We start from the raw sequence: 24,626 nt of genomic DNA, 5'->3' as shown, positions 1-24,626 counted from the left end.
CCTCAGACAACAGGAGGGACTCCCTGACACCCCCCAGTGGCCCTTTAAGACAACATGTGCACCTGCATTGAACTTCATTTACAAAACCCACAGTGGGGTGGCTGGCAGCCTGGGATCTCCACACTCTGACCCCTCACTGTCTCTGGGTCTAATTTCCTATCCTGTTTGCTGCCAGCTCTGCCCCTCTTCACCCACCCCAACCCCCCCCACTCTGCCCTGAGCATCCCCCTACCCTCCACACACCAGGATGGGAAACAGAAATCCGTTCCCCTCCTCCCTCCCTCACTGAGCCTGTGGGCAGTTTGAGTATGACCTGTACCCTGTGCCAAGCCCACCATAAATCAGCCCTGAGTTCTATCTGGTGGCTCACTTTGCTGCCAAAACCTTCATTAGTTGCGGGACTGGGCTAGGGAGGGAGCCTGGCCTTCACTCTGGCTGTGGTGACTCACCCCTCTGGGAAGGGCTGAGGTATTTGTCCTTGGGTGTGGGGGTGCTGTGGCCTCTGTGGCTGGGAACACAGCCTTGCTTTGTCTATTGGCTCTGGCTTCCAAGGCAGGAGATTGGACAAAGGTCTGCATTGGCCGCCCTTCCTGGCCCCCAGTGAACAAACACCAGGAGTCCCCAGGTTCTTCCCCAAAGGCCCTGCCCCTTGCCTGTCTCCAAAATGGAGCCCTGGGAGATGGGGAGTGGGAGATGATTGCTTGACTTGTATAATAGTAAACTCAGCAATATGCATGTTATGACTTATATACGAATATCTAGGAAGAACAAAACATGCATGTTCTTACTAAGGTGTAAATGACTAATAGAGTAAAGCAGAGAAGTATCGTGGCCCTCATTGAGGATGAGGGTGGGAAAGAAAACCCAGAAAGAGTCCCAAGAATGGACCAGAGATCTCACAGTGATGTTAGCACTGTCTACTCTCAAGACCACTCATGATCCCGGCTGTGTCCAGACCTCTACTCTGTTTTTAGGAGGGCTAGGCTGTGGCAGAAATGGGAGAGACTAGATAGGAATTCTGTCCTGGGTTGTGGAGAAGGAGTGGAGACAGAAACAGGTCTGGGAGCAAGACCCAGTGCAGCCGGGGGGCGGGGGGACGCAGCTGGCAATGCCCACCTTCCCTCTCCCCAGTATTGGCCAGAGGCAGCTCGTGTGCCTGGCCCGAGCCTTACTCCGCAAGAGCCGCATCCTGGTGTTGGACGAGGCCACGGCTGCTGTTGACCTGGAGACTGATGACCTTATCCAGGCCACCATCCGCACTCAGTTTGACACCTACACTGTGCTGACCATTGCACACCGGCTCAACACAATCATGGACTATACCAGGTGACACAAGGAAACCTGAGCAGCGGGGAGCTAGGGGAGGGGCATTGCCTAGGGCATCAGGAGGGGGCAGGCTAGGGTATCTGGGCATGGGAGAGCTCCTGGGATTAGCTTGGACATGGGGGAAAGAGCAGGGCTACCCAAGACATGGACAAGGGGAAGAACAGAGTAGGGTTACCTAGGCTCGGGGAAGCGGGGCGCAGTGACATATTCTAAGACACAGGGGATGCTTTGAAGTTACCAACCTGTGGGGTGGGCACTGGGGCTCCTCAGGCACTGGGGATTTGCATGGGCCACCTCTATCCGGTTGCCTGTTAATGGGGTGAGGTAAGGGAATGGAATCCCAAGCTGACTGCACGCATGGCTTTCAAGCCCCTTGACAGAGGGCTTGCACCTCATTACCAGCCTACAATGAGGTTATTACACTGAGCTACAGATGAGAAGGTAGCTTGGGAGGCATGTGATGCCTGGGGTCCCTGCATGGTGCCTGGCCCTTACAGCTTCCAGAGGAGCTGATGCCTTGTGGTGAGGAGAGCACCGGTCCCAGGCCCAGGATTGCTACTGACTGCTGTGTGACCTTGAGTAATTTACAAAGCCTCTCTGAATCTCTTTCAAATGGAAATGATAGTGTCTCTCAGGATTATTGTAAGGAGTCAATGAAACGTGTTTAGACTGCAGGCGACTCTGGGAAATGTCAGTTTGCTCCCAAGCCCCTTACGGTTCACTTATTATAATTCTGCTTAGCATTAGTCCCTCAAAGGAAGAGGGACAGGGCATTGCCCTCAGAATTTTTTGGCTTCCTTGGGAAAGCAGGGCACTTGGCAGAAGGAAAAAAATATGACCTTGTCCCTCATTGTGCTCAATGTCAAGGTAAGGTGCTGGAGGACAGGGGAGGGGGCTGGTGACTAAGAAACCTCTTGGAAGTGAGGCCTGGAGGCTGGGCAAGAGGAGGCTGGAGGCCAAACAAGTCTGGACTGAGTATGGTGGGGGGAGGCGGGCTGCATCCACAGCCTTCAGTCACTCAGGAAGCACCTACAGGGCAGCACTGGAAGGAGGGGAGGGCACCAGGGACAGGGCTGTGGGTCAGACCCAGACCTTCTCCTGGGTGTCCACACAGCCAGCCGGGTCTTGGGAGCCCAACTAAGAATACCTGATGCTACATTCTGCCTGTTCCATCCCCAGCCTGTCCCCACGCGCTGGGGGAGAAGGGAAGGTGGGCAGGACGCACTTGGCCCAGGGTCCGGGGGAGCCAACAGCAGGGCTGGTGGAGCCATCTATGGCCAGGCCTAACCAAAAATGCTTCATTCCCCAGCAGCCCCGGGGTGGGAGGCTGGGCCCCACCGTAGGGTTTCAAGTTCATTCATTCTAGCAGAGCAGAGGCAGAAATGAACCACATAGCCTGCTTCAGAACCTGTGATTAGAGCCCCTGAGAAGGAAGCAGGGCTCCATATGTGTAGACCAGAGGAAGCCTAGCCACCCAGGGCGGCCAGGGCACTTTCTCTAGGGAAGGGCAGCACCAGCCCAGCCCCAAAGGATGAGTAGAGTGAGGCTGGGGAGATGAGGAAGGGAGGGAGCTGAAAATTTCAGACAAAGGATGCAGCACATGCCACACACACTGGGACACACACCCGCTCCAGGCAGGAGGCGTGTGAGGCTGAAGGGCAGAGGGGAAAAGAGGAACAGGTCCCTGTGAGCTGCCCAGGACCACAGGAATGCATGTGGTCCTTGCCCGAGGAGCCAGGAGAAGCCGCTGGAGGCTTTCGTTTTGGAATGGGCAATCTCCTGATCTCCAGTTCTGAGGGAGGCCAGCCAGTGATGCACACAGAGGCACTCCTTCTCAGGACGCAGTTCTGGGAGCCCAGCAGTTGGGGAATAGAAAGTAGCCAGCCCCCTCCCACCGAGGATGGTCTCTGTGGGCTTGGGAGGGCCCTTTCCCCTCATACTGCACGCTGGCAGCAAGCCCTTGGCCTTGCACCAGGTGGAGCGCCTGTGTGGTTGGTAGGAGACTCTCACCCCAGATTTGGGCCTGACAGTGGGGGTGGGAGTGGAGGGTGGGGCCAGGTTTGCAGCCAAGTCCCAGATTCCAGTGTCAGGCCTCACTGCAGCAGGTTTCCCGCCGTGTGCCTTTGTGAACTGGCACAAAGCAGATGGATATGCATGGGGCCCAGCGCGCAGGCCCGTGGCTCCCTGCTCACAGCCTGCTGAAGTTCCGTGACCCCGACCAGGGGAAGGGCTCATTAGGAAAGGTTTTCAGAACGCAGACTAGCAGAGATGAATAGGATCTTGTGTTTGATCCCACAAACTGCTTCATTTGCCAGGAGAGCTAAAATAACCAGACCTGATGGCATGCACATGTGGCGCAGTGGCTGTATTGGGTGGGCTGACTGAAGTGGGTGGGCTGCCATGACACTGCGGGGCCTGAGTAGTACCCAGAAGGGCAGGGTTGGAGTCTGGCCAGCTCTAGGCTGATGACCTGACTACTTCTTTTTCCTTTTTTGACTAGGGTCCTGGTCCTGGACAAAGGGGTAGTTGCTGAATTTGATTCTCCAACCAACCTCATTGCAGCTAAAGGCATCTTCTACGGGATGGCCAAAGATGCGGGACTTGCCTGAAATATATTCCTGGCATTTCCACCTGGTCTTTTCTGGAAGGGAAACGACGCACCATGTGTCTGCAGGATGAACTTGATAGCTAATGGTGGGGGCACTTGTGATATTGTGCCTCTGTCGAGTGCCCCGTGGAATAACCAGGCTTAGCATGAAGGAGGCCCAAGAGCAGAAGGGCAGGCCCAAGGTCATGGCTGGTTTGAAACAGCCCAGACTAGGTCCTGGATCTCCTGAGTCCCAATCTAACATTATTTCCACACTGCACTGTTTTTAAACAATCATTTCTTAAGATGGCCTCCCTCCTGCCTCTCATTTTTCGTGTTCTCAAGTATTTTTTTAGTAAGGCTTTTTCCTCATGGAACAGAGGACTGCCGGGTCAGGCTGTCCTAGGAACTGAGTCCTGTACTCCCAGTGCTGCCTGAATCCATTGAAAATGGAGTACTGATGAAATAAAGCTATGTGCCTAGCAACATACAACAACAATGCCCTGGTGTCACCTTTCTCTGCCTGTCCTCGAGGTTAGGGGGCTAGAGCCTCTGAGAGGAATGGGGAGAAGGACTTCATACACATCTACGTGGCTGCAGTTATCTGAAAACTTCAGGTCCAAAGATTTTGGCTGGAAATCCTGTCTTCACAGCCAACAGGCACTGGATAATTGCCAGTAGTTACCTGAAAAGGTGAGAAATAAAGGCCCTGAAACCTGATGGGAGGCCTCTTGGGAAAGCTACTGAGAGCACCTCAGCCCTCTGAGCTGATTGTCCACTGTCCTGAGCTGGCAAAAGAGATTGCTGGAGGTGAATTAAATTCACTGTATTTCTTTATTTAGTAGAAGTAGGGATTGAACCCAGAACCTCGCTGGGCAAGCAAGCGCCAGGCACTAGCCCAATGCTGAGCTACATCCATGGTCCTTTTGATTTTTCATTTTGAGACAAGGTCTTGTTGGATTTCCTAGGCTGGCCTCAAGCCTTCCATCTTTGTGCCTCTGCCTCTGGAGTAGTTGGGATTATAGGCATGTACCACCATGCCCAGAAAATTGACTTTTTGAGCAAGTTCATTTTCTGCAGGTCAGAGCCCACCTGCTACCAGGACTGATATTTAGGATGGATCTTCTCTTGGTTGTCTTCCTCAGCTTTCTGTTCCCTTTGGTCTCCCTCTCATTTCCTATACCTTCATTCTTTGTAATGTGACTGGCTATGGGTGATGGTTGTTTTCCTTTCCCCTCCCTAAGTGGTTGCGGTAGATAGGGAGATGGCTCCTTTGATCTGGTTTTCCTGTGTGCTCTGGGTCAGCCTGTGCTGCAGGACCATTTGTTAAAGGTTAATCACATTTTTTTTGGCAGGCTGTTTCTGCCCAGGATGTTTATGAGTTTATGGAAGGCAACCTCCATCCTTGTGATAAAGCAAGTATGGAAGCACAAATGCCCAAATTATTCTGCCTCTCCTTGGTGCTAAGAAAAGGTCTCTGCTATGTTCTCTGATTTATTAGGCCAATTTGGCATGACGTCTGCTTTGTGAGGTGCTGGCTGGCCTAAACCAACAGAAAAGCAGATTCATTCAGCATCATTCTCAGCTAAAGATCTAAAGGTGTAAGGCTTTATTTCCTCTCCTGTCCTGGGAGTTTGCATCTGAGCTCACTGAGGCCCTGACAGGTGTTGACAGCCCAAAGGAGAGGCTCAGTTGTGTCAAGTAAATAGGATAATCAAAAAATGTGGTTAATAGAGGATGACCTCTATCTAGCTGGCTCAGCTCCTCCAGGGAAGTGAAGCCAGCTGCTGTGAACTGGGAGGAAAGACACCACACAAAATATCTGCCTGCAGGTGTTACTGACGGCATGACGCTACAGCCGCAGGACGGGAGGCTCAGGTGGGGAGTGAGCCCTTCTATTTTTCCTCCAGAGTGCCAGGACACAGGGACTGTCCAGAAATTTGAACTCCTGTGATTAGAAATACAGTGCTACTTAGGAGGCCAAAATGAAAGAAAATGGGTTTGGTCAGTTAATATTTAATTTTAATAATACCTGTTATGTTTGAAGAGTAGCAATGCACAAAGAAAAGAATCCTCTGTGAATGTTTACACACAGTGTGAACACATGCTTTAAATACGCAGTGGGGGAGGAGAGAATTCACAGTTAACAAAGCTAAAAAAAAAACTCTTGTTATAAATTACACAAAGCATATAAAAATATTTCTCTGAATGCATAGATTAAGACTTTAAACTCACCTACCAGCAACTGTGCAGTCTAATCCCACTGCCAGAGTCACTGACCACAGAGGATTCTATGGAGAGAGAGATCAGGGTAGGGCAGAGCCGCAAGGGATCTACCTTTTGCCTGGGACACCAAGACCCTTGCTCCCTCTGCTTCTGAGCCTGGAGAACAACTCTGTAGGCCACCTCCTAGCCAAGGGCCTCCACTGCTTCTGAGAATCTCTAATTAATCTAGGTGGCTAAAAGAGTTTTAACCCCAGTAATTTAGACATGAATTAATACTGAACCATTTCTTGAAGGATAGAACCATAGTTAATTGTATCAGTAAGTTGTAACTTTTCAAAGTGAAGGAAGAGGTTAGTACATCTAGATAATGTAGTTTCTGATTGGTTGAAACACAAGGGAGGTTTCTTTAAAGCACTTGAGAGAAAGTGGGTAATATGCAACCTTCACTCTGCTATGCACACTCCACAAGGGTAAGTCACCAGCAGTAAGGGGGGAGGGGATACGAGTAAGTCACAGAGTGACTCCATGAAGTTGGCCTTGAAGAATATCTCAGCCTCATTTCAGTACTTAAGCAGCAGCAGGAGGCCATTATCTTAGTACAACATTCTCTTCCATTGACATCTTCTGCACCTTCTTACTCAATTATAGTGTTCTAATAAAATTAAGTTAACACAGTCAGGAAGTTAAGTTTCTTTGGAAACTATAGGCACTATGGGGAGAAAGCTTCTTAAGACAGCGGGGATGCTCTCTCCAACAGCTGGTTTCAACCCCTGCTCTCCTGTCTACCTGGGCAGCTCTGATTTCTAAAGCTAAGCTGTTTGTTTCAACGAGACAGTAGCTTTTCTTTCACCTTAATGATGCTGAAGAAAATGAAAAGAATCCTCAAATGCATTCTTGAACAAAATTCTTATGCCATGCTCAAGAGTTTAATCAGGTTAAGTTTTGTTTTTGTTTTTAAGTCTGGTAGACTCACAACTGATTTTGTTGAGTAGATTGGTGGTGGCAGTAGGGGATCCCTAAGATCAAACGATTTGTTTAAAAAAGCAACAGATTTCAGAGTTGTGTAAAAATCCTAATAATTTCAAAATAACCTTTATCTTTGTTACAAAAATAAAGATGCTAACTCCTTTAGTTCAATTTCCCACAATAACCTGTAAAATAGCAACAGATTCAGGCTCAAAAACTGCTTTTCATTTCTAGTGGAAAATGAGAATGTAGAACACGGACTGGCAATGCTTGTGCTCTTCTCAAACAGTGCAATTAAATACATTGATGACAGGAATCGCCTCAGTAAAAATGCAGTGGCTCTTTTAGAAAGCCTCCGAGAGCCCTCTAGTGACGGTGAAGGGAAGGTAAAGCAGAGATGATAGTGGAGACAGAAGCAGTTGTGAGTGTTCGCAAAGGAAAAGTGGGGGAGGGGAAGCTTTTGGTTAACAGCCTATTTACAATTAGGTAACTGTATACTTAAATACTTTTCACCTGAGTAACATTTATAAATATGTTCTAAGAAACCTCACAGCCACAAGTCACACCAAAATTCCTTTGTCCAGTACCTGTGCTTTCCCCAGTCTTCCTCTCTAGTCAGTTTGCAATTTCAGGAGAGTCATGAGCATGCAACACCAAGAAAAGCGCGCCCGGCCCTTCAGGTGCACTGTCAATAGGAGTGGCCGGAAATAGGTTCTGCGCTCTCTCAGCTTCTGCTTAGACAACTCTCTTACATTCTGCACATAAAACACACTGGATATAGAACCTCCGGCTTCTGCCTCTCCAGACCACTTCTCAGCTGTTCAGAGCTTCAAGCAATAGGTTTATTGTGCACCAAGAGGCTTGGAAGAGTGGCACCGCTGCTGGGGGACAGGGGCTTCCTGCCTTGGCAGAACAACGATGTTAGTGTACACTACGCAGTGGCACCAGGGGACCTCGTGGGCATCCGAGGCTTTTGGATCAATGGCTTGTCCTTGGCCCAGAGGTGACATACATTGTCACAATACTCAGCGATAAAAGTCCCTGCTGCATTAGTACGTCAGTTTTGAAGCTCTCCTGTTGTAGCAAGGCCTTTCAGTCAGTGTGGACGCAGCATTTCTGAACAGAAAATTGTTTTCACTTATCATCAGAACCAGTTCCAGCTCCTGGAAATCTTGGAGTCGAGCAACATCTTTGTCCTAAAACAAAACAGGTTAACAGATTAAGAGGAACCACCATATGTTTGGTGGGCTGAACTGACACCAGTATCTTGGTTCACTTCAAAATCTGGAAGGAAAATAAAATCCATGGCAGATAAGTCTGTGATTAAATCCCCAGGGCATAAGTTGGATTGGAATAATGGAAGAAGCCCTTAGTAGTCATTACTACAGGGTGGGCACATACCCTGCAGGGTCAGGCAATGCATGGGCCGGTTTTCCTTCTGAGAAGGAAGCCTGATGTTCAAAAACCCAGTGCGGGGCTGTGGCTGTGGCTCAGTGTTAGAGTGCTCGCATAGCATGTGTGAGGCCCTGGGTTCGATCCTCAGCACCACATAAAAATAAATAAAAAATAAAGGCATTGTGTCCAACTACAAAAAAAAAAAAAAATAGTGGGTTTGCCCTATAATTTAACATGGGTCTTTCTTGTAAAACACAAAGCATATCTAATGATGCACTAAGGTGATCCTTACAGGTCATTGCAGAAACAACTGGAAATAGGTACATGTGACCCGCAACTCCAAACATTCTATCCAGTATCTTAAAACTTTTGAAAATGCCAGCGTCTCTAAAGACACAGCATAGGGAAAGAAAGCTTATTGATTACATTTGGAAAACTACTCTCCGCTCCTTTTGCATTCTCTTTTCATTTCTTTAACTATGACTCACATAATCAAAGAGGAAGTTGGTTATTTTCCAAGAGCAAAAAGCTACCATTTGTGCTTGGCAGACTTTTCTTACCTTTCTTAGCAGCGTATTTGGTAACTTTCTGATCTTCTCCACTTGATCTGGATTAACACCCAGCTCACAGCAACTCACTCTGAGCAGTTCTTGGTATGTAAGCTCTTGTCGGTCCAGTTCAATTTCAATGAAATCATTTTCTCTAAGAGATGGGTTCTGAATCCTTACCTTGAGTACAAGCTCTAGAAAAAGAGGGGGAAACGGTAATGAATATATCGTTGTGGCACAGATCAGTAACTTAAAATCTTAAAAATGGTTACATTTAGTCTGTGCCACCCAATGGGAAAATCATGGTTGGCCATCAGGTTTTTCTCTGACCTAATCCTGGCTCATTGGGGCAGTTTCCTGCATGATCTTCCCTATGTCTAAGACTGTTTCACCAAGTAAAAGGGGACAGGAACAAGCAACCCAACTATGTAGAAGGGTCACTTTCTTCCACCATTAGAGCTAAGGAAATAAAGACTTCAGATGGATTTGAGTACCAAAATACACAAGAGAAGGGCTGGGGATGTAGCTCAGTGGTGGAGCATTTGCCTCGCATGTGTAAGGCACTGGGTTCGATCCTCAGCACCCCATAAAAATAAATAAATAAGTAAAGGTATTGTGTTCATCTACAACTAAAAATATTTTTTAAAAAAATACGCCTGAGGGGCTGGGGTTGTGGCTCAGCGGTAGAGCACTCGCCTAGCTGGTGTGAGGCTCTGGGTTCAATCTTCAGCATCATATGAAAATAAACAAATAAAAACAAAGGTATTGTGTACAACTAAAAGAAAGAAAGAAAAAAAATACATATGAGCAGGGAAAGAAAAAAAAAGGTTGGAGAGAAGGCAAAAGCAAGACATGATACATGAGATACTTTCAAAAAATTTACAGGGGCTGGGGATGTGGCTCAAGCGGTAGCGCGATCGCCTGGCATGCGTGCAGCCCGGGTTCGATCCTCAGCACCAAATACAAAGAAAGATGTTGTGTCCGCCGAAAACTAAAAAATAAATATTAAAATTCTCTCTCTTAAAAAAAAAAAAATTTACAATGCCAGGTGCAATGACACACGCCTATAATCCCGGTGACTAGGGTGACTAGGGAGGCTAAGGCAGGAGAATGGTGAGTTAAAACCAGCCTCAGCAACTTAGTGAGACCCTGTCTCAAAATAAAATAAAAAAGGGTGGGGCTTACAAGCTTAGTGGAAGAGTGCTCCTGGGCTTAATTCCACACTACAAAAAATAAATAAATAAATAAAATCACAACAACCGGGCTGGGGATGTGGCTCAAGCGGTAGCGCGCTTGCCTGGCATGCATGCGGCCTGGGTTCGATCCTCAGCACCACATACAAACAAAGATGTTGTGTCTGCCGAAAACTAAAAAATAAATAAATATTAAAAATTCTCTCTCTCTCTTAAAAAAAAAACAACAACCAAAACCCTGTCTCAATAAAAATAAAAAAGGTTGGGGATGTGACTCAGTATTAAGAGTACCCCTGGGCTGGGCACAGTGACACATATCTGTAATCCCAGCAGCACAGGAGGCTGAGGCAAGAGGATCGCCATTTCAAAGCCAGCCTCAGCAAAAGTGAGGTGCTAAGTAACTCAGTGAGACCCTGTCTAAATAAAATACAAAATAGGGCTGGGGATGTGGCTCAGTGGTTGAGTGCCCCTGAGTTCAATCCCTGGTACCCCCACCCACAAAAAAGAGTGCCCCTGGGTTCAATCTCTAGTACCATTAAAAAAAACAAAAAAACAGATCTAACAATTATGGATCTAAAGGTATTCATGAAATATGAAATTCCTTGCAATAAAAACTGGAGAGCAAAAAAATACTCATTAAACAAAGTTAAAGTATACATTTGACTAAAAAAAATGGCACAACTTGATAAGGGTGCGTTCCTGGCTTTAGGAGTAAAGACTGTTATTCATGGGTCAGCGAGCAAAGCAATCTGACTCCACATTCTGTGTCTGGCTGCCAAAATGGCTCCAGCGAAGCACTTATGTACATTTGGCAGTTCTGCTTTTCTCCTTATATATGGATCCCTGGCAGCACCCTGGGGCGACTGTTATCAGCACCAGGTCCTCAAAATTGGGAAGTAGGAGAGTTACTTATAGAGAAAAAGGAAAGGTAAGACTAGACTATACCCTAGTAAGTGTGGCTAGAATCGGAGTTATAAAGATGAACTGGAATTTCTAATGTTCTTAAGAAGATGTAAACAGATACAGAAATGTAGATCTACATGCATATATAAATAAATGTGTTTGCTTGCTTTTTTCTCTCTTTCCTAGCTTCTAAATTCTATTCTCTACCAAAAAGAACGAGGGCTCCTTGGAGAAGGGCTGATTCTGGGGTTAGGGCAGGGAAGTTACACCATAAACCTGGAACATCTTGCTACACTAGAAAGAAAGGAAGTTTTCCAAGAATGATGGGGACATATCTAACGGGCACAATAAGTAGCTTGAAGGTCCCATTGGTCAAATCAGGAAAAATCTGAATATCAAAATAATGACAGTAATAGATTATAACTGATTGAACACAATAAGAATCCACGAGTCCATACTGATATAAATGAGGGAGAAGAGAAAGCCCTTCTTTATAGTAGAATACCAACAAATAAATAATGATAGAAAATCATATTCTGTAAAATGATTGACCTGGACCCTTCAAAGTTATCAATTTCAAAAAGCCAGGTGCAGGCACACGCCTGAAATCCTAGTGACTCAGGAGGCTGAGGCAGGAGGATCCCAAAGTTGAGGCCAGCTGGGCAACTTAGTGAGACTCTGTCTCAAAATAAAAAGGGCCGAGGATGTAGTTCAGTGCACCCCTGGGTTCCATCCACAATACAGCAAAAGTAAAAGAAACAAAAAAAAAAAACCTACAAGGGCTGTATAACTAAATGTAATGGGTAGTCCTGGGCAGAGGGGAGGGAGCAAGAATAGGGGAGAGAAGGTATCTACTAAGGCATTATTGAGAGAACTGACAAAACTTAAATATGGACTACCAATTACAGAGCAATGTTATATCAAGGTTACATTTCTCAAATTTGATAATTGTACTGAAGTTATATAAAAGAATATCCTTATTCTTAGAAAAGATACAATGAGAACAATACTTAAGAATTTCAGGGTAAAAGGGCAGAAGGTAAATAATTTGTGAATCTCAATAAAGGGAATTCCTCATACAGGTCTTGAAACTTTTCTCTAAGTTTGTAATTATATCCCAAATATATTAAATAAATCTCACTTCTCCCCAACTCCCCGGTTACAGAGGCTATTTTTTGTAAGTGCTTACCTTGCATATTAAACGGAAATGTTCCAGTGAAAAAAAATGGCTGGAATGCTGGCGCCGGTCCTGCATAAGTCCCATTTTGAGGCTCCAGAGTCACTGGTGGCTTGGATGGGACAGAAGAGAAAAGGGAGCGTGTCTGACTCACTGGTGGCTGACAAACAGGACCTGGTTTTGTGCTTTCTGGTGTTCTGAGTATGGCAGGGGGGGCAGTCACATCACCGTTCTGAACCAGTGCCAAAGAGGGGTGGTCCCGGGGAAAGGCTCCTAGCAGGGTGGGTTCCCCAGGGGGCAGCATTGGAGGTGAGCCATCTGTAGGGGGTGATGCTGGGGGTGTGGAGGAGCCCCCATTCTGCAGCTGGGCTGAATCCTCTGCTCTGGGAGTATAGATAAAAGGGAAGGCTGGGTTGGCCAAATAGTTGGGAACAAAGGGCAGTTCTGACTCCTTCTTCAGCTGGGGAAGGGTGTCGTCATCATTATCATCTTCTTCCACTTAAAAAGAAGAAAACACAGAACATTTACGCAGTCCTTTAAAAATTATCAAGAAGCCACATGCAGTGGCGCACATCTCTAATCCCAACAACTAGGGAAGCTGAGGCAGGAGGATCATTAAGTTTAAGGCCAGTCTCAGCAACTTAATGAGACTCTGCCTCAAAATAAAACTTTAAAAGCACTGCGGGGCCGGGGCTGGGGCTTAGTAATAGAACACTTTCCTAGCGTGGGTGAGGCCCTGGAATCGATCCTCAACACCACATAATTAACTAATTAATTAAATGTTATATTTTTTAAAAAAAGCAAAGCACTGGGGATATGGCTCAGTGATAAAGTCCCCCTGCATTTGAGCCCTACTACTACAAAAAAATAAAAATTAAAAAAAAAATCTGAGAAAAAAACATCTTTGAGAAGCATTAGTATCCTTTGGTAGTGACAAATATTTTGTTCAATGATTGTAACTACCTGTTTAGTTCAGAAAGGACTATTAGGTTTATGATTACTTATGATTACTATTTTATGATTACTATTTTTAACAATGACTAAATTTTACAAAAAAAAAAAAAAAAGAATCTTGTAATGCTGACCTCCCCAGAAACATAGAATTACTTCAGTAATTAGCTTTGAGAAATAAACGAGTTATTGAGTTATTTGGCATTAAGAATGTGACAAATAGAAGCTGGGGTTGTAACTCAGTGGTAGAGCACTTGCTTGCCTAGAAAGTGTGAGGCACTGGGTTTGATCCTCAGTACTACATAAAAATAAATAAAGATATTATATGGCCATCTACAACTAAAAAAAAAAAAAGAATGTGACAAATAATAATCACAAGTTTTAAATTAGTTGTACAAAGTCAAAATGTTCCCCCCAAACACAGACTCACCTCCCATGATCTTCCTGATTTCTCTCCTTGATGTTAACTGCACTGGCATCTCCCCTTTTGTGGTAAGAATCTCTTTGTCAGCACCTGACTGTAACAGGTATGAGACCACCTGACCATGGTTGCGTTTACATGCCCAGTGTAAACAAGTCCTGTCCCAAAGGAGGGGAAAAAAAGAATAATTTAAAAAAAGGAAAGAGATTTGGAATTTCAACTTTAAATAATTAGTAAATAAATATACATAAGCCTGTTAAGAGTTCAGCTAGGGGGACTGGGGATATAGCTCAGTTGGTAGAGTGTTTGCCTCATATGCACAAAGTCCTGGGTTCAAACCCCAGCAACACACAGACATATACACACACACACACACACACAAAAAAAAAAAAAAAAGTTCAGCTAAAGCCCAGATACTAGACTGCTACTTGCAAAGCTGAGGCAGGAAAATCAATTTCAAGGCCAGCCTGGGCAACTTAGCAAGATTCAGTATCCAAAAAAAAAGAGGGGGACTGGGAGTATAACTCAGTGGTAGAGCACCCCTGGCTTCAATCCCCAGTACCACAAGAAAAAAAAAAGAGGGCTAGAGATGTAGGCCAGAGGAGAGTACTTGCTTAACATGCACAAGGCCCTGGGTTCAATCCCCAGCACTTTGAAAAAAAAAACAAACACAACAAAAACAAAATAAAAAATCAGGCTGATAATCTCCACTTTTTCCTTTCACAAAGCAGATGATCAATCCCTAGCCCCTAAAATTTATTTTTAAATTATAAGGTTGGGCTTGGGGGTAGAGCTCAATGGTAGAATGTTTACCTAGCATCTATGATCAAACTCTGGGTTTGATTCCCCAGCACTTAAAAGAAAAAAAAAAAAACAAAACAAAACAACTCATTCCTTGCCCTGGGAAAAATGTATTTATTATAGAGTTTTCATTTCAATGGTTTCCAGAAGGCAGGTTGGTTGGCTGGCCAGCTGGTTAACTCCAATGATACTTCAGGGTGATTTTCTATCATTATTGTTATAATCATGTGATCCTCTTAGTCTCTTTAAAACATTTTTCTATATTGCCTCATTCCTTTTCAGGGAGATTCACTTCATATGCATCAAATGTTACCTGAAGATTAACTATTATCAGGCTCATAACCAACTCCTACCTGCAGCTTGCTCTGTCACTTCAATTATTACTACAGTAGACAGGCCTGTCTCAATCTCAGTTACTTACTCCCTTCTCTTCACTTATTTTTTCTTCATACCTTCACTAAAAGGATTTCCAAATTTAAATTTTTAAAAAGTGGCCATGGCACATGCCTATAATCCTAGTGGGTCAGGAGGTTGAGGCAGGAGGATCACCAAGTTCAAAGCCAGCCTCAGCAATTTAGCAAAACCCTAAGTGACTTAACAAGATGCTGTCTCAAAATAAAAAATAAAATGGGCTGGGAATATGGTTCAGTGGTTAAACACCTCTGGGTTCAATTCCTGTTACCAAAAAAATAAAGTTCGCTTCTCCGATCTTTACAGAAAGCTATAAACATACCCTCATCTGCTTAAATGAAAGGCACTACACACAAACTTTAACTCACAAGGCATTTAAAACATGTACATCAATGACCAAAATTTTTCAAGAACAGATTCTTCTAACATAGCAGATTCATTTAATTATTTAATATTGGGCACATAGAAGGTGATTCTGCATACTCTAATAAAGGGCTATTATTTTAATACTGTACAGTAATTTAATTAACACATTGGCAAAAACTCCATGTTAACAGAAGTTTAAAGAATTTGGAGTTACTAAATTCATCCCGAGTGCCAAAGCTGAATGCATTTTGCAGAAAGAAAATATTTTTTCCCTTCTATTTTGAAATGGCTTCATTCACCAACTGCATAATGAATTAAGATAAATATCTTCAGAGCTTATAGCCAAAAACAGTTAAGATGAAGAACAGAACATATGTTCAATAGTGAGGATTATTTCGCTATCCTGGGAAGCATAATTATCTGGAAAGTTTATTTGGTTCCAGGAAAAAGCTGATTTGCCATGGGTACCTTAACAACTTACAGAAAGCTAGTTTGGCTAGGTGGGAGCAAATCAATTAATGTTTCAGAGTGACATTGTATACTATTATTCATTAGAATTAGATTATCCAGTCACACATTCGAGGTCAGTTACATCAACTTAGCAAGATCCTAAGCAACTCAGTGAGACCCTGTCTTAAAATAAAAATTAAAAAGGGTTGGGAATGTAGTTTAGTGGTAAAGCACCCCTGAGTTCAAGTCCCAGTACCCGCCCCCATAAAAAAAGAAAAAACTAGATTATCCAGGTGCCTTTATGGTGTTCTCGATGACAAAATGACTGTAAATTTGGGTTAAATAAGAGACCTTTTTTTTTTTTTTTTCTTTTTGCAGTACTGGGGACTAAACCCAGAGCTAGGCAAGCCTTCTACCACTGAATTACATTTCCAGGGGAACAGTCTTGATCTGGACTTCTAAATCATAAGTAAACTCCATGAAGATAACAAAGTATCTGGTGGGCATATACTGGGCTTAATTCTTATTAAGTAAACCAAGGATATGGTGGACACTGCTTAGAGTAGGCTAACTGCAGATCCTAGGCAAAATGCAGCCTGAGTTTGTGTTTGTGTGTGGATGTCTGTGGCACAGGGCTTGAAAAGTGAATTATAATAAGTGAGCATTCAAAAATGAATAGAGCATGATTAGAAAAAATGTGCTCCCTTCTGGAAATAAAGTGCTTGCTTGCTAATAGTAAATCACTCGTTCATGGCAAGCTGGAGTGTGAAGGAGGTAATTTACTGAGAGTGGGTCTGAGAAACTCAAAAATACCAACTAGCTAGAGCATCACCATATAAAGTGGGGTCAAGTCAACACAGTATGTCTCCCAGGGCCCTGCACCCTTAGTGACCATCATCTTTAGTGATCATCATTTATGAGTCCAGAGCTGTGTGGCTTTGGGCAGTCATAACTCACAACCACTGCAGCCAGGCAATATTTTCAACCTCCTCATGAACCTGTATATTTTTTCCTCAAAGTCTAAGATTATGCATGCACTTGAATTACATTTGATATGGAAACTCTATCTTTGAACTTCAACTCTTTAAACTTTACATTTGTAGTCAGAAATCCTATTAGTGATGAGAAGTATTTCAGACTAGTGGCACTGGGCATCATTCAACAACTGGGCATTATTCATCACTGCTTAAATTATGGTTACTGAGCAACCAAGAACTCAAAGCAGTCATAATTCTGCTTTTCCATGCTAAGAGTAAGTCTGGTTCTTTTGTTTGTTTTTTTGTGGTACTGGTGATCAAACTCAGGGGTGCTTTATCACTGAGCTATATTATCCCTAACCCTTTTTATTTTTTGAGACAGGGTCTGGCTAAGTTGCCAAGGCTGGCCCCAAACTTGTAATCCTCCTGCCTCAGCCTCCTGAGTTGCTGGGATTGCCAGGCATGGCTAGTAGTAAGTCTTTTAAGGATAATTTTATGTTATTATCCACCATCTTGCTTACTAATAAAATAATAACAATAGTTAACACAGATATAATGCTTTACTTGCTGGACATTGTTCTAAAAGCTCCACGGGCATTGTGGCACACACCTATAATCCCAGTGGCTCAGGAGGCTTAGGCAGGAGGATCATGAGTTTAAAGCCAGCCTCAGCAAAAATGAGGTGCTAAGCAACTCAGTGAGACCCTGTTCTAAATAAAATCAAAATAGGGCTGGGGATGTAGCTCAGTGGTTGAGTGTACCTGAGTTCAATTCCCAGTACCCCACCCCAAAATAAAATTAAAATTAAATGCTCTATATATGTTAATTCATTTAATCTTCAAAGTATTCCATGAGGACCTAGGTACATGGCATGGCAACATGCCTACAGTTCCAGGTACTTGGGAAGCTGAGGTGGGAGGATCACTTGAGGAGTTTGAGGCCAGCCTAGATAACATAACAAGACCCTGTCTCAAAAAAAAAAAAAAAAAAAAGAGAGAGAGAGAAAGAAAAAGAAAAGTTGGGCCAGTGGCACTTAAAGTCTTCCCAGTGACTCAGAGGCAGAGGCAGGAAGATTGCAAGTTCAAGGACAGCTTTCATCAACTTAGCAAAGCCCTGTCTCTAATAAAATATAAAAAAGTAACGGGGATATGGCTCACAGGTAAAGTACCTCTGAATTCAACCCTCAGTACAAAATTAATAATAAATTTTAAAATATTTAAAATCCCATGAGGTGCCAGATGCAGTGGCTCACGCCTGTAATCCCAGCAACTCCTGAGGCAGGAGGATCACATGTTGGAAGTCAGCCTCAGCAACTTAATGAGGTCCTAAGCAACTTAGTGAAATCCCATCTCTAAAAAAAATAATAATAAAAAGAGCTGGGGATGTAGTTCAGAGGCTAAACACCCCTAGGTACAATCCCTGGTCCAAAAAAAAAAAAAAAATTCCACAAGGTAAATACTATTATTAACATTCCCCCAATTTTACAGGAAACTGAGGCAGTCAGCAAATAAATAAGCAAAGCATGAAGAACACTAGGTGGTGATCAAGTGTTATAGGGACAATAAAGCAGGGTAAGGGATTAGGGAATGACAGGTTAGAAAGGGACTTTGTGCAATTTTAAGTTGAGGGCCAAAAAAGAGGCCTCACCATGAAGGCAACATCCAAGCTGACATCTAAGCTAAGATTTTTTTAAATTCATTTTTTAATTATAGGTGGACACAATATCTTTATTTAATTTTTATGTGGTGCTGAGGATCGAACCCAGTGCCTCATGCATGGTAGATGAGTGCTATTCCTCAGAGCCACAATCCCAGCCCTAAGCTTTGAAGAACAAAAAAGCAAAATTCAAGGACAACTTTCATCAACTTAGCAAAGGTGCTATCTGCAGGAGAAGATTTTAGGAAGAAGGAAGACAAAATGTAGTTTTGGTTTTTTTTCTTTTTGGTACCTGGGATTGAACATGGAGCACTTAACCACACTGATTCATATCCCCAGCACTTTTTATTTTGAGATAGGGTCTCGCTAAGTTCCTTACGGCTTCACTATATTGCTGAGGCTAGCCTCAAACTTGTGATCCTCCTACTTTAGTCTCCCGAAGCACTGGGATTACAGGCATGTGCCACCCCGTGCCCAGCCAAAACGCAAAGGTCTTTTGATTCAGGACTGTGGCTGATATTCTAGAAAAGCAAGGAGGCAAGGAGAACAGAAAAAAAATGTGAGCAAGGAGACACGTCTCAAAAGACAAGGTAAAAGGGGGACAGGGAATAAAAAATTTTAGGACCTATTGGCTTCTACTAAGAGTAAGAAGGGAACAATTGGAAGGTTTTGAGAAGAGTGAAATGAATGCTCTAACTAGTTTTAAATAAAGATCCCTTTGAACCCTGGGTTGAGAAGACTGCAGAAATAAGCAAGGAGCCTAGTTAGGAGGCTACTGCTATAATTCAGTGAGATAAATGATGGTGGCTTTGAACAGAGTTACAGTGGTAGAGCTAGTGAGAAGTGGTCAAATTCTGACTACCTCTGAAGGTGGAGCTGGCAGAACTGGCTGACTATGTGTGGGACATGTGGGAAAGACAGGAGGCAAGGAGGGCATCAAGCATTCTGACCCAGACACCTGAGAGGCTGACATGAGGAAGCAGAGAACAGCACAGGCCATGGGGGGACTAGGAATTCAGTCTTAGCCATGCTGAGTTTGAATTCAGTCTAGGAGAAGCCTCTTCAAGTTACTTCAGGTTCACCTTACATTTCCTGAACACCAATCATGTAGGCATCGTGCTGAGGAGGGGAAGGTCTGGAGTTAGAAGCCAGGTTCATTTTCCAGCTCTACTAGATACTCATTTTCTGCACCTCCCCTCCTCAGGGGATATTTTGAACAATAACCCAGCATTACTAAATTCTAAATTTAGGGGCATTTTGTAAATTGGGAAAATTATTTAGTCTTTCTGGGCCTCAGTTTCTTCATCTGTAAAATGGAGAAAATAATAACTATGTCCCCGGGTAGTTGTGAATAAGATGATGTATGTAAAGTGCTCAGAACCACATCTGTGCCACAGAGCAAGTTCAATAAGTGTTATTTATATTATGCTTCTCTCATAACATTCTTCTGAAATAACTGGAAAATGAAGTGACTTAGACAAGGTCACATACTTAGGTAGGAATGAAAAAGAACCTTCAGTGAAGACCAGGCTCATTCTTCCATATAACACTTCCTCCCAGTGCCATAAAGGCGCAGCTTTGAATCACAGAGCAAAGCTCAGAAAAGCTACACAGACCACAGCAAATTTCTTTGCAAACAATTTTAAACAAAACAAGAAGGCAGTATCCATGGTTTATTGGCTATCCTGTCAGCTATCCAAGCTGTTTTCTTTCAGAAAAGAAGGTACACAGATTTTTGTAAGAAGTGATGAAACTGCGTGGTGCAGTCTTATAATCTCAGCGACTCAGGAGGCTAATGCAGGAGGATAGGCAAGTTCCAGGCCAGCGTGGGCAATTCATGAAGATGTGTCTCAGTATTTAAAAAAGAAGGCTAGAGATGTAACTCAGTGGTAAAGTCCCCCTAGGTTAAACCCCCAAACCAAAACAAAACAAAAAGGAAGTGAGGAAACCTCAGTTGTGGTACTATCATTAACAGCTGTGTGACTTGGAGCAAGTTACTCTCTGGGGTTGAAACTGTTTCCATTGATTCCACTCTATCAAATAAAAACAAACATCTGCAAACTCACTTTAAACCAGCTAAATAGACTGGTTAAACATTACATGAATCAAAAACAAAGAGGGCAGAAGTACCACATTCAGTACCTTGAACCTAAAGATTTGGCTATCAGCAACATCTTTAAATGAGACTCCTTTAGTTGGAAAGGACCCATTCTACAGGCATAAATCTAAAGCCTCACGTGCAGTTCTCTATGGGAAATTGTAATAAGAAAATAAAGCAAAACACTCTCTAGGATACACAAATGAGTCTTCTTCCCCGGGCGGGCAGCTGTAGGCAGCTGTAGGCAGCTGCAGATCACTGTAAGAGTGAGACAAAAGAGGCAGAATAGTGATGCAAGCGGTGAGTTTTTGTTTGTTTTTATCCTGGACTAAAGAAATCATGTTAGTAAGATTCGTATTTGTTCGGTTGTTTATGCTTTTAGCTCTGCACAGATGTTCTTCAGAGGCACCTCAGGCAAAATAATTCAATTGGGGTGAGTTCCAGCACAGAATCGCTGAGATTCACTGCCTCCAGCAACATTCCGGGCAAATCAGCCCGCGAGCGCCGGGGCTCTCAGAGTGGACCACGTAGGCCGGCATTTGAGCACGTCGCACTCCGGACTGCACGAAGTAGGGGGGACGAAGTTGGCCTCCAGAGGGCACAACCTGGGAAGCCCGAGGCACCAGGCCTCACCTTAGCCCGGTGTCGGGGACAGGACTGGGCCCAGGTCGCCGACGACTGTCCCACGCCCGAGGCCGGCTGCCCTGACCTTAGGCCGCCCCCGCTACTCACTTACCAGCCGTTGACCTCATTTTGGGAATTCACATCAACCCCGCTCTCCACCAGTTTCTGCACCTCCCGAATGTCCCCCAAGGCCGCGGCCTCCCGCAGCCTCTCCTGCTGCTCCTTCTGCTCTAGGAGGGCGCTCATCTTCCACTCGGCCGCAGGCCCCCGGCCGCCCCGCCCTGGCCTCTCAGCGCCGTCGCCGCCTACGCGGCCCGCTCCCGGCCATGGGGAGGGAGCGCTGGGCTCGGCCGCCCTGCTCGCGCCGCCGCCCGCGCCCGGCCCGGGCCCGTTCTCCCTCCCGCCCGCCGCCCGCGGCTCCCCAGGTGCTCCCGGCCAGCAGGCCCAGGCCTCCTCCCCCCGCCGCGCCTCCGAAGACCGGCTCCGGGGGATCCTATTCAGTGTGACAACCCTGACCCAGATATTTTTCGTTCCGACCCAGGGCCCCGCCGCCCCGGCTGGCTGTTTATGTAACTGCTGCACAATATTATCCGCGGTGATTCACTGGCTATTTTTAGACCTTCTACCCCGCAGCTTCGAGGGAGGAGGACAGACACATGAAAGGAGAAAAAAGCATATTTCAGAGCCAGAAAAGCCTTATCCTCTGCTGCAAGCTGTTTACCAGGCATCAAAAATAATGGGTGGGTTGTTTTTCTTTTCCAGTTTGGTTAGCTCTTTTTCCTTATCTGAGCCAATTCTTGCCCAGCAGGATGGGGAAATGGGCTGAAAATGATCCCACTAGAATATGCCCATTATTGCAGAGATAGATTACACTGTTATTTCTTATTTTTAATAGTGCTTGGGACCATGCAGTTAGAATATTTATTTCTATGTTGTTGTTGTTTTACCTGTCATTTTAGGTAGAATTTCTCCTAACTTGGCGGGGGGGGGGGGAATGTTAATATTGTACTTACAGTTTATAAGCTGTAATTTCTTATTGTTTATAAATTATAAATAATTACTTTTCATGAAGGCCATTAAGGAAAAAAGGAGAAGAAAAAAAAACACTAAGGAGGTTTTGGAGTCATCCTGGTCCGGGTTACAGGCACTCGGGGTAGTCTATGCTGTGTTTATAAACAGCAATTTGCAGGACTCCTTATCTAATTTATCTAATGAGGCTCAGAGCCTCCCTCAGTTGGCACCGTTTTACTGCCCAGGCAGAGAAAAAGAAAATATTACTTTTGCTGAACCCAGATGCCTTGGAGAGAACCTCCAATGTGGCACAGGATGGAATTTTGCAGATGGGGTAAAGGGATTAAGGAAATAGCCCCCAGGAGGCAGAAAGGAAGACCTGAACAAAGGAGATGAAATAGGAAGAGACAAATTTAGGCATGGAGTCATCTCTTGGGGCTGCCAAAGTCTGCACAGCAAGCATTTTTCTTGCTACCATTTAGGAAGAACCAATGTCTGTTTATTATGATACAGTAATTCACACAGTACACACTGCACACCAGGTGGTGCTGAATATAAACTGACAAACACTTCAGTTGACCCCCATGGCAAATTGGAACGCTGCTTGAGCTTACATTTTTATTGTTCCTCCAATTTAAATTTAATTCTCAGATTCAGCATGATACTCCATCTGAAGCTGACATGCATGGCTCTGAAATTAGATCCTTTATCCTTTAACACAATTTGAGTGACATGGGAAGAGGTAGTAGCCTTTTTATTTATTTATTTTTTTAAATATTTATTTATTTTTTTAGTTATCGGCAGACACAACATCTTTGTTGGTATGTGGTGCTGAGGATCGAACCCGGGCCGCACGCATGCCAGGCAAGCGCACTACCGCTTGAGCCACATCCCCAGCCCATAGTAGTAGCCTCTTTAAAAAAAAAAAGTTTAAAAACTGGTAGTGTTGCCAGACAGGATGGCTCATGCCTGTAATACTAGTCACTCAGAAGACTGAGTCAGGGGCTGGGGATGTGGTTCAAGTGGTAATGCATTCGCCTGGCATGCGTGCGGCCCAGGTTCCATCCTCAGCACCACATACAAACAAAGATGTGTCCGCCGAAAACTAGAAAATAAATATTAAAATTCTCTCTCTCTCTCTCTTTAAGAAAAGAATATTTATTAAAAAAAAAAAAAAAAGAAGACTGAGGCAAGAGGATCCCAAATTCATGGCTATCCTGAACAATTTAGCAAGACACAAAAAGATCCTGTCTTGGAATTAAAAAAAAAAAAAATTAAAGGGTTGGGGATCAAGCCCAATGTTAGCATTGCGGGAAAGCAGCAAGCAGCACTCGGGGAGGAGGAGAACTCCCAACTTTATTTTATGCCTGTGGGCCCAGAGTAAGCAAACTCCAAATTCTGAGCCCTGATCCACAGTTTCTCGCAACATTTATAGGTTATTTGGTGTTCTCTTAGAGCCATTTTATCATTGAGGCTTTTTTCCTCTTTTAAAAAAATTCCTAATTCTACTTGGCTGAAGGCCTTGTGCAGGGTCCCTAACATAGAATTTACAGTAATAGATAAGAAGAAATGGCTTTTTTCATAGACTTAATATTCTAGCCTTGAAAGCCAGGCACAGGCTGGGTGCGGTGGCCCATGCCTGTGATCCCAGAGGCTTGGGAGACTGAGACAGGAGAATCACAAGTTCAAAGCCAGCTTCAGCAAAGGCGAGGCGCTAAGCAATTCAGTGAGACCCTGTCTCTAAATAAAATACAAAATAGGAAAATAGGACTGGGGATGTGGCTCAGTGGTTGAGATCCCCAGTACAGGAAGGAAGGAAGGAAGGAAGGATGGATTCCATCCTCAGCACCACATAAAAATAAACTATAACTAAAATATGAGAGAGAGAAGGGCTGGGGATATGGTTCAGTTGGTAGAGTGCTTCCCTTGAACACACAAGGCCCTGGGTTCAATCCCCAGCAACACACACACACACAAAAAAAAAAAAAGAGAGAGAGAGAGAAAGAAAGAAAAGAAAAGAAAGCCTGGCACAGGGGTGTTTACATTTCAAAAGGGAGTAGTCAGACTCCTAGGGCTGTTATTTACAATCCAAAAGGTAGAGACTTGTGGTTATAATTAGGCTTCCTGAAAAAAGGCAGAGAAAGTGGAGGGGAATTGACCCTTTTTTCTAGCATTAGGGTTTTGTTTTTGTTTTTTGTCTTCTTTCTTTCTTTTTGGTACTGGGGATTGAACTCTGGGACTCTCAACCACTGAGACACATTTCCAGCCCTATTTCGTATTTTATTTAGTGATAGGGTCTCATTGAGTTGCTTAGCACCTCACTGTTGCTGAGTCTGTCTTTGAACCCAAGAGCCTCCTGAGCTGCTGGAATTATAGGCGTGCTCCACCGCGCCTGGCTCAGACATTGGATTCTTATAATTTCATTTTACAACCAGGTCTGGCTTTGCCATCACAGTAGAACATTACCTAGTATGTGTGAGGCTGAGTTCAATTCCCAGCACTGCAAGAAAATAAAATTAATAGTGACTATACCCCAAAA

The 24,626-nt window shown here is 44.3% G+C and overlaps 2 protein-coding genes across 2 annotated transcripts in view; one reads left to right on the top strand and one right to left on the bottom strand.

The window, feature by feature from the left end:
* Abcc3 (ATP binding cassette subfamily C member 3) overlaps nt 1-4,458 on the top strand; it is a 45,408-nt gene extending 40,950 nt beyond the window's left edge. The window contains exons 30-31 of the mRNA XM_027924728.2: nt 1,132-1,326; nt 3,827-4,458. Coding sequence (XP_027780529.2) covers nt 1,132-1,326; nt 3,827-3,935 — 304 coding nt within the window. The 3' untranslated portion in view covers nt 3,936-4,458. The remainder of the gene's footprint in view (nt 1-1,131; nt 1,327-3,826) is intronic.
* A 3,467-nt stretch (nt 4,459-7,925) lies between these two features.
* Nucleotides 7,926-21,501, bottom strand: Ankrd40 (ankyrin repeat domain 40). The gene is made up of 5 exons (XM_027924703.2): nt 21,189-21,501; nt 13,703-13,851; nt 12,334-12,819; nt 9,061-9,242; nt 7,926-8,301 (listed from the first exon to the last, which is right to left on the bottom strand). The coding sequence occupies exons 1-5, from the start codon at nt 21,320-21,322 to the stop codon at nt 8,155-8,157; spliced, it is 1,098 nt and encodes a 365-aa protein (XP_027780504.2). The 5' UTR covers nt 21,323-21,501; the 3' UTR covers nt 7,926-8,154.
* Between the last annotated feature and the right edge of the window lie 3,125 nt (nt 21,502-24,626).

The sequence above is a fragment of the Marmota flaviventris genome, chromosome 17 (genome assembly GCF_047511675.1).
Source record: "Marmota flaviventris isolate mMarFla1 chromosome 17, mMarFla1.hap1, whole genome shotgun sequence".
Classification (NCBI taxonomy): domain Eukaryota; kingdom Metazoa; phylum Chordata; class Mammalia; order Rodentia; family Sciuridae; genus Marmota; species Marmota flaviventris.
This window is presented reverse-complemented; position numbering and strand designations above follow the sequence as displayed.

Bases quoted from the DNA above. Each gene is read 5' to 3' on its own strand.
- Ankrd40 (XM_027924703.2), bottom strand. From the start codon at position 21,322: ATGAGCGCCCTCCTAGAGCAGAAGGAGCAGCAGGAGAGGCTGCGGGAG. The intron at 13,852-21,188 runs GTAAGTGAGTAG...CCTTTGGGACAG, and splicing joins CAAAATGAGGTCAACGGCTG to GACTTGTTTACACTGGGCAT. The intron at 9,243-12,333 runs GTAAGCACTTAC...CTCTTTTTCTAG, and splicing joins ATTTCCGTTTAATATGCAAG to AGCTTGTACTCAAGGTAAGG.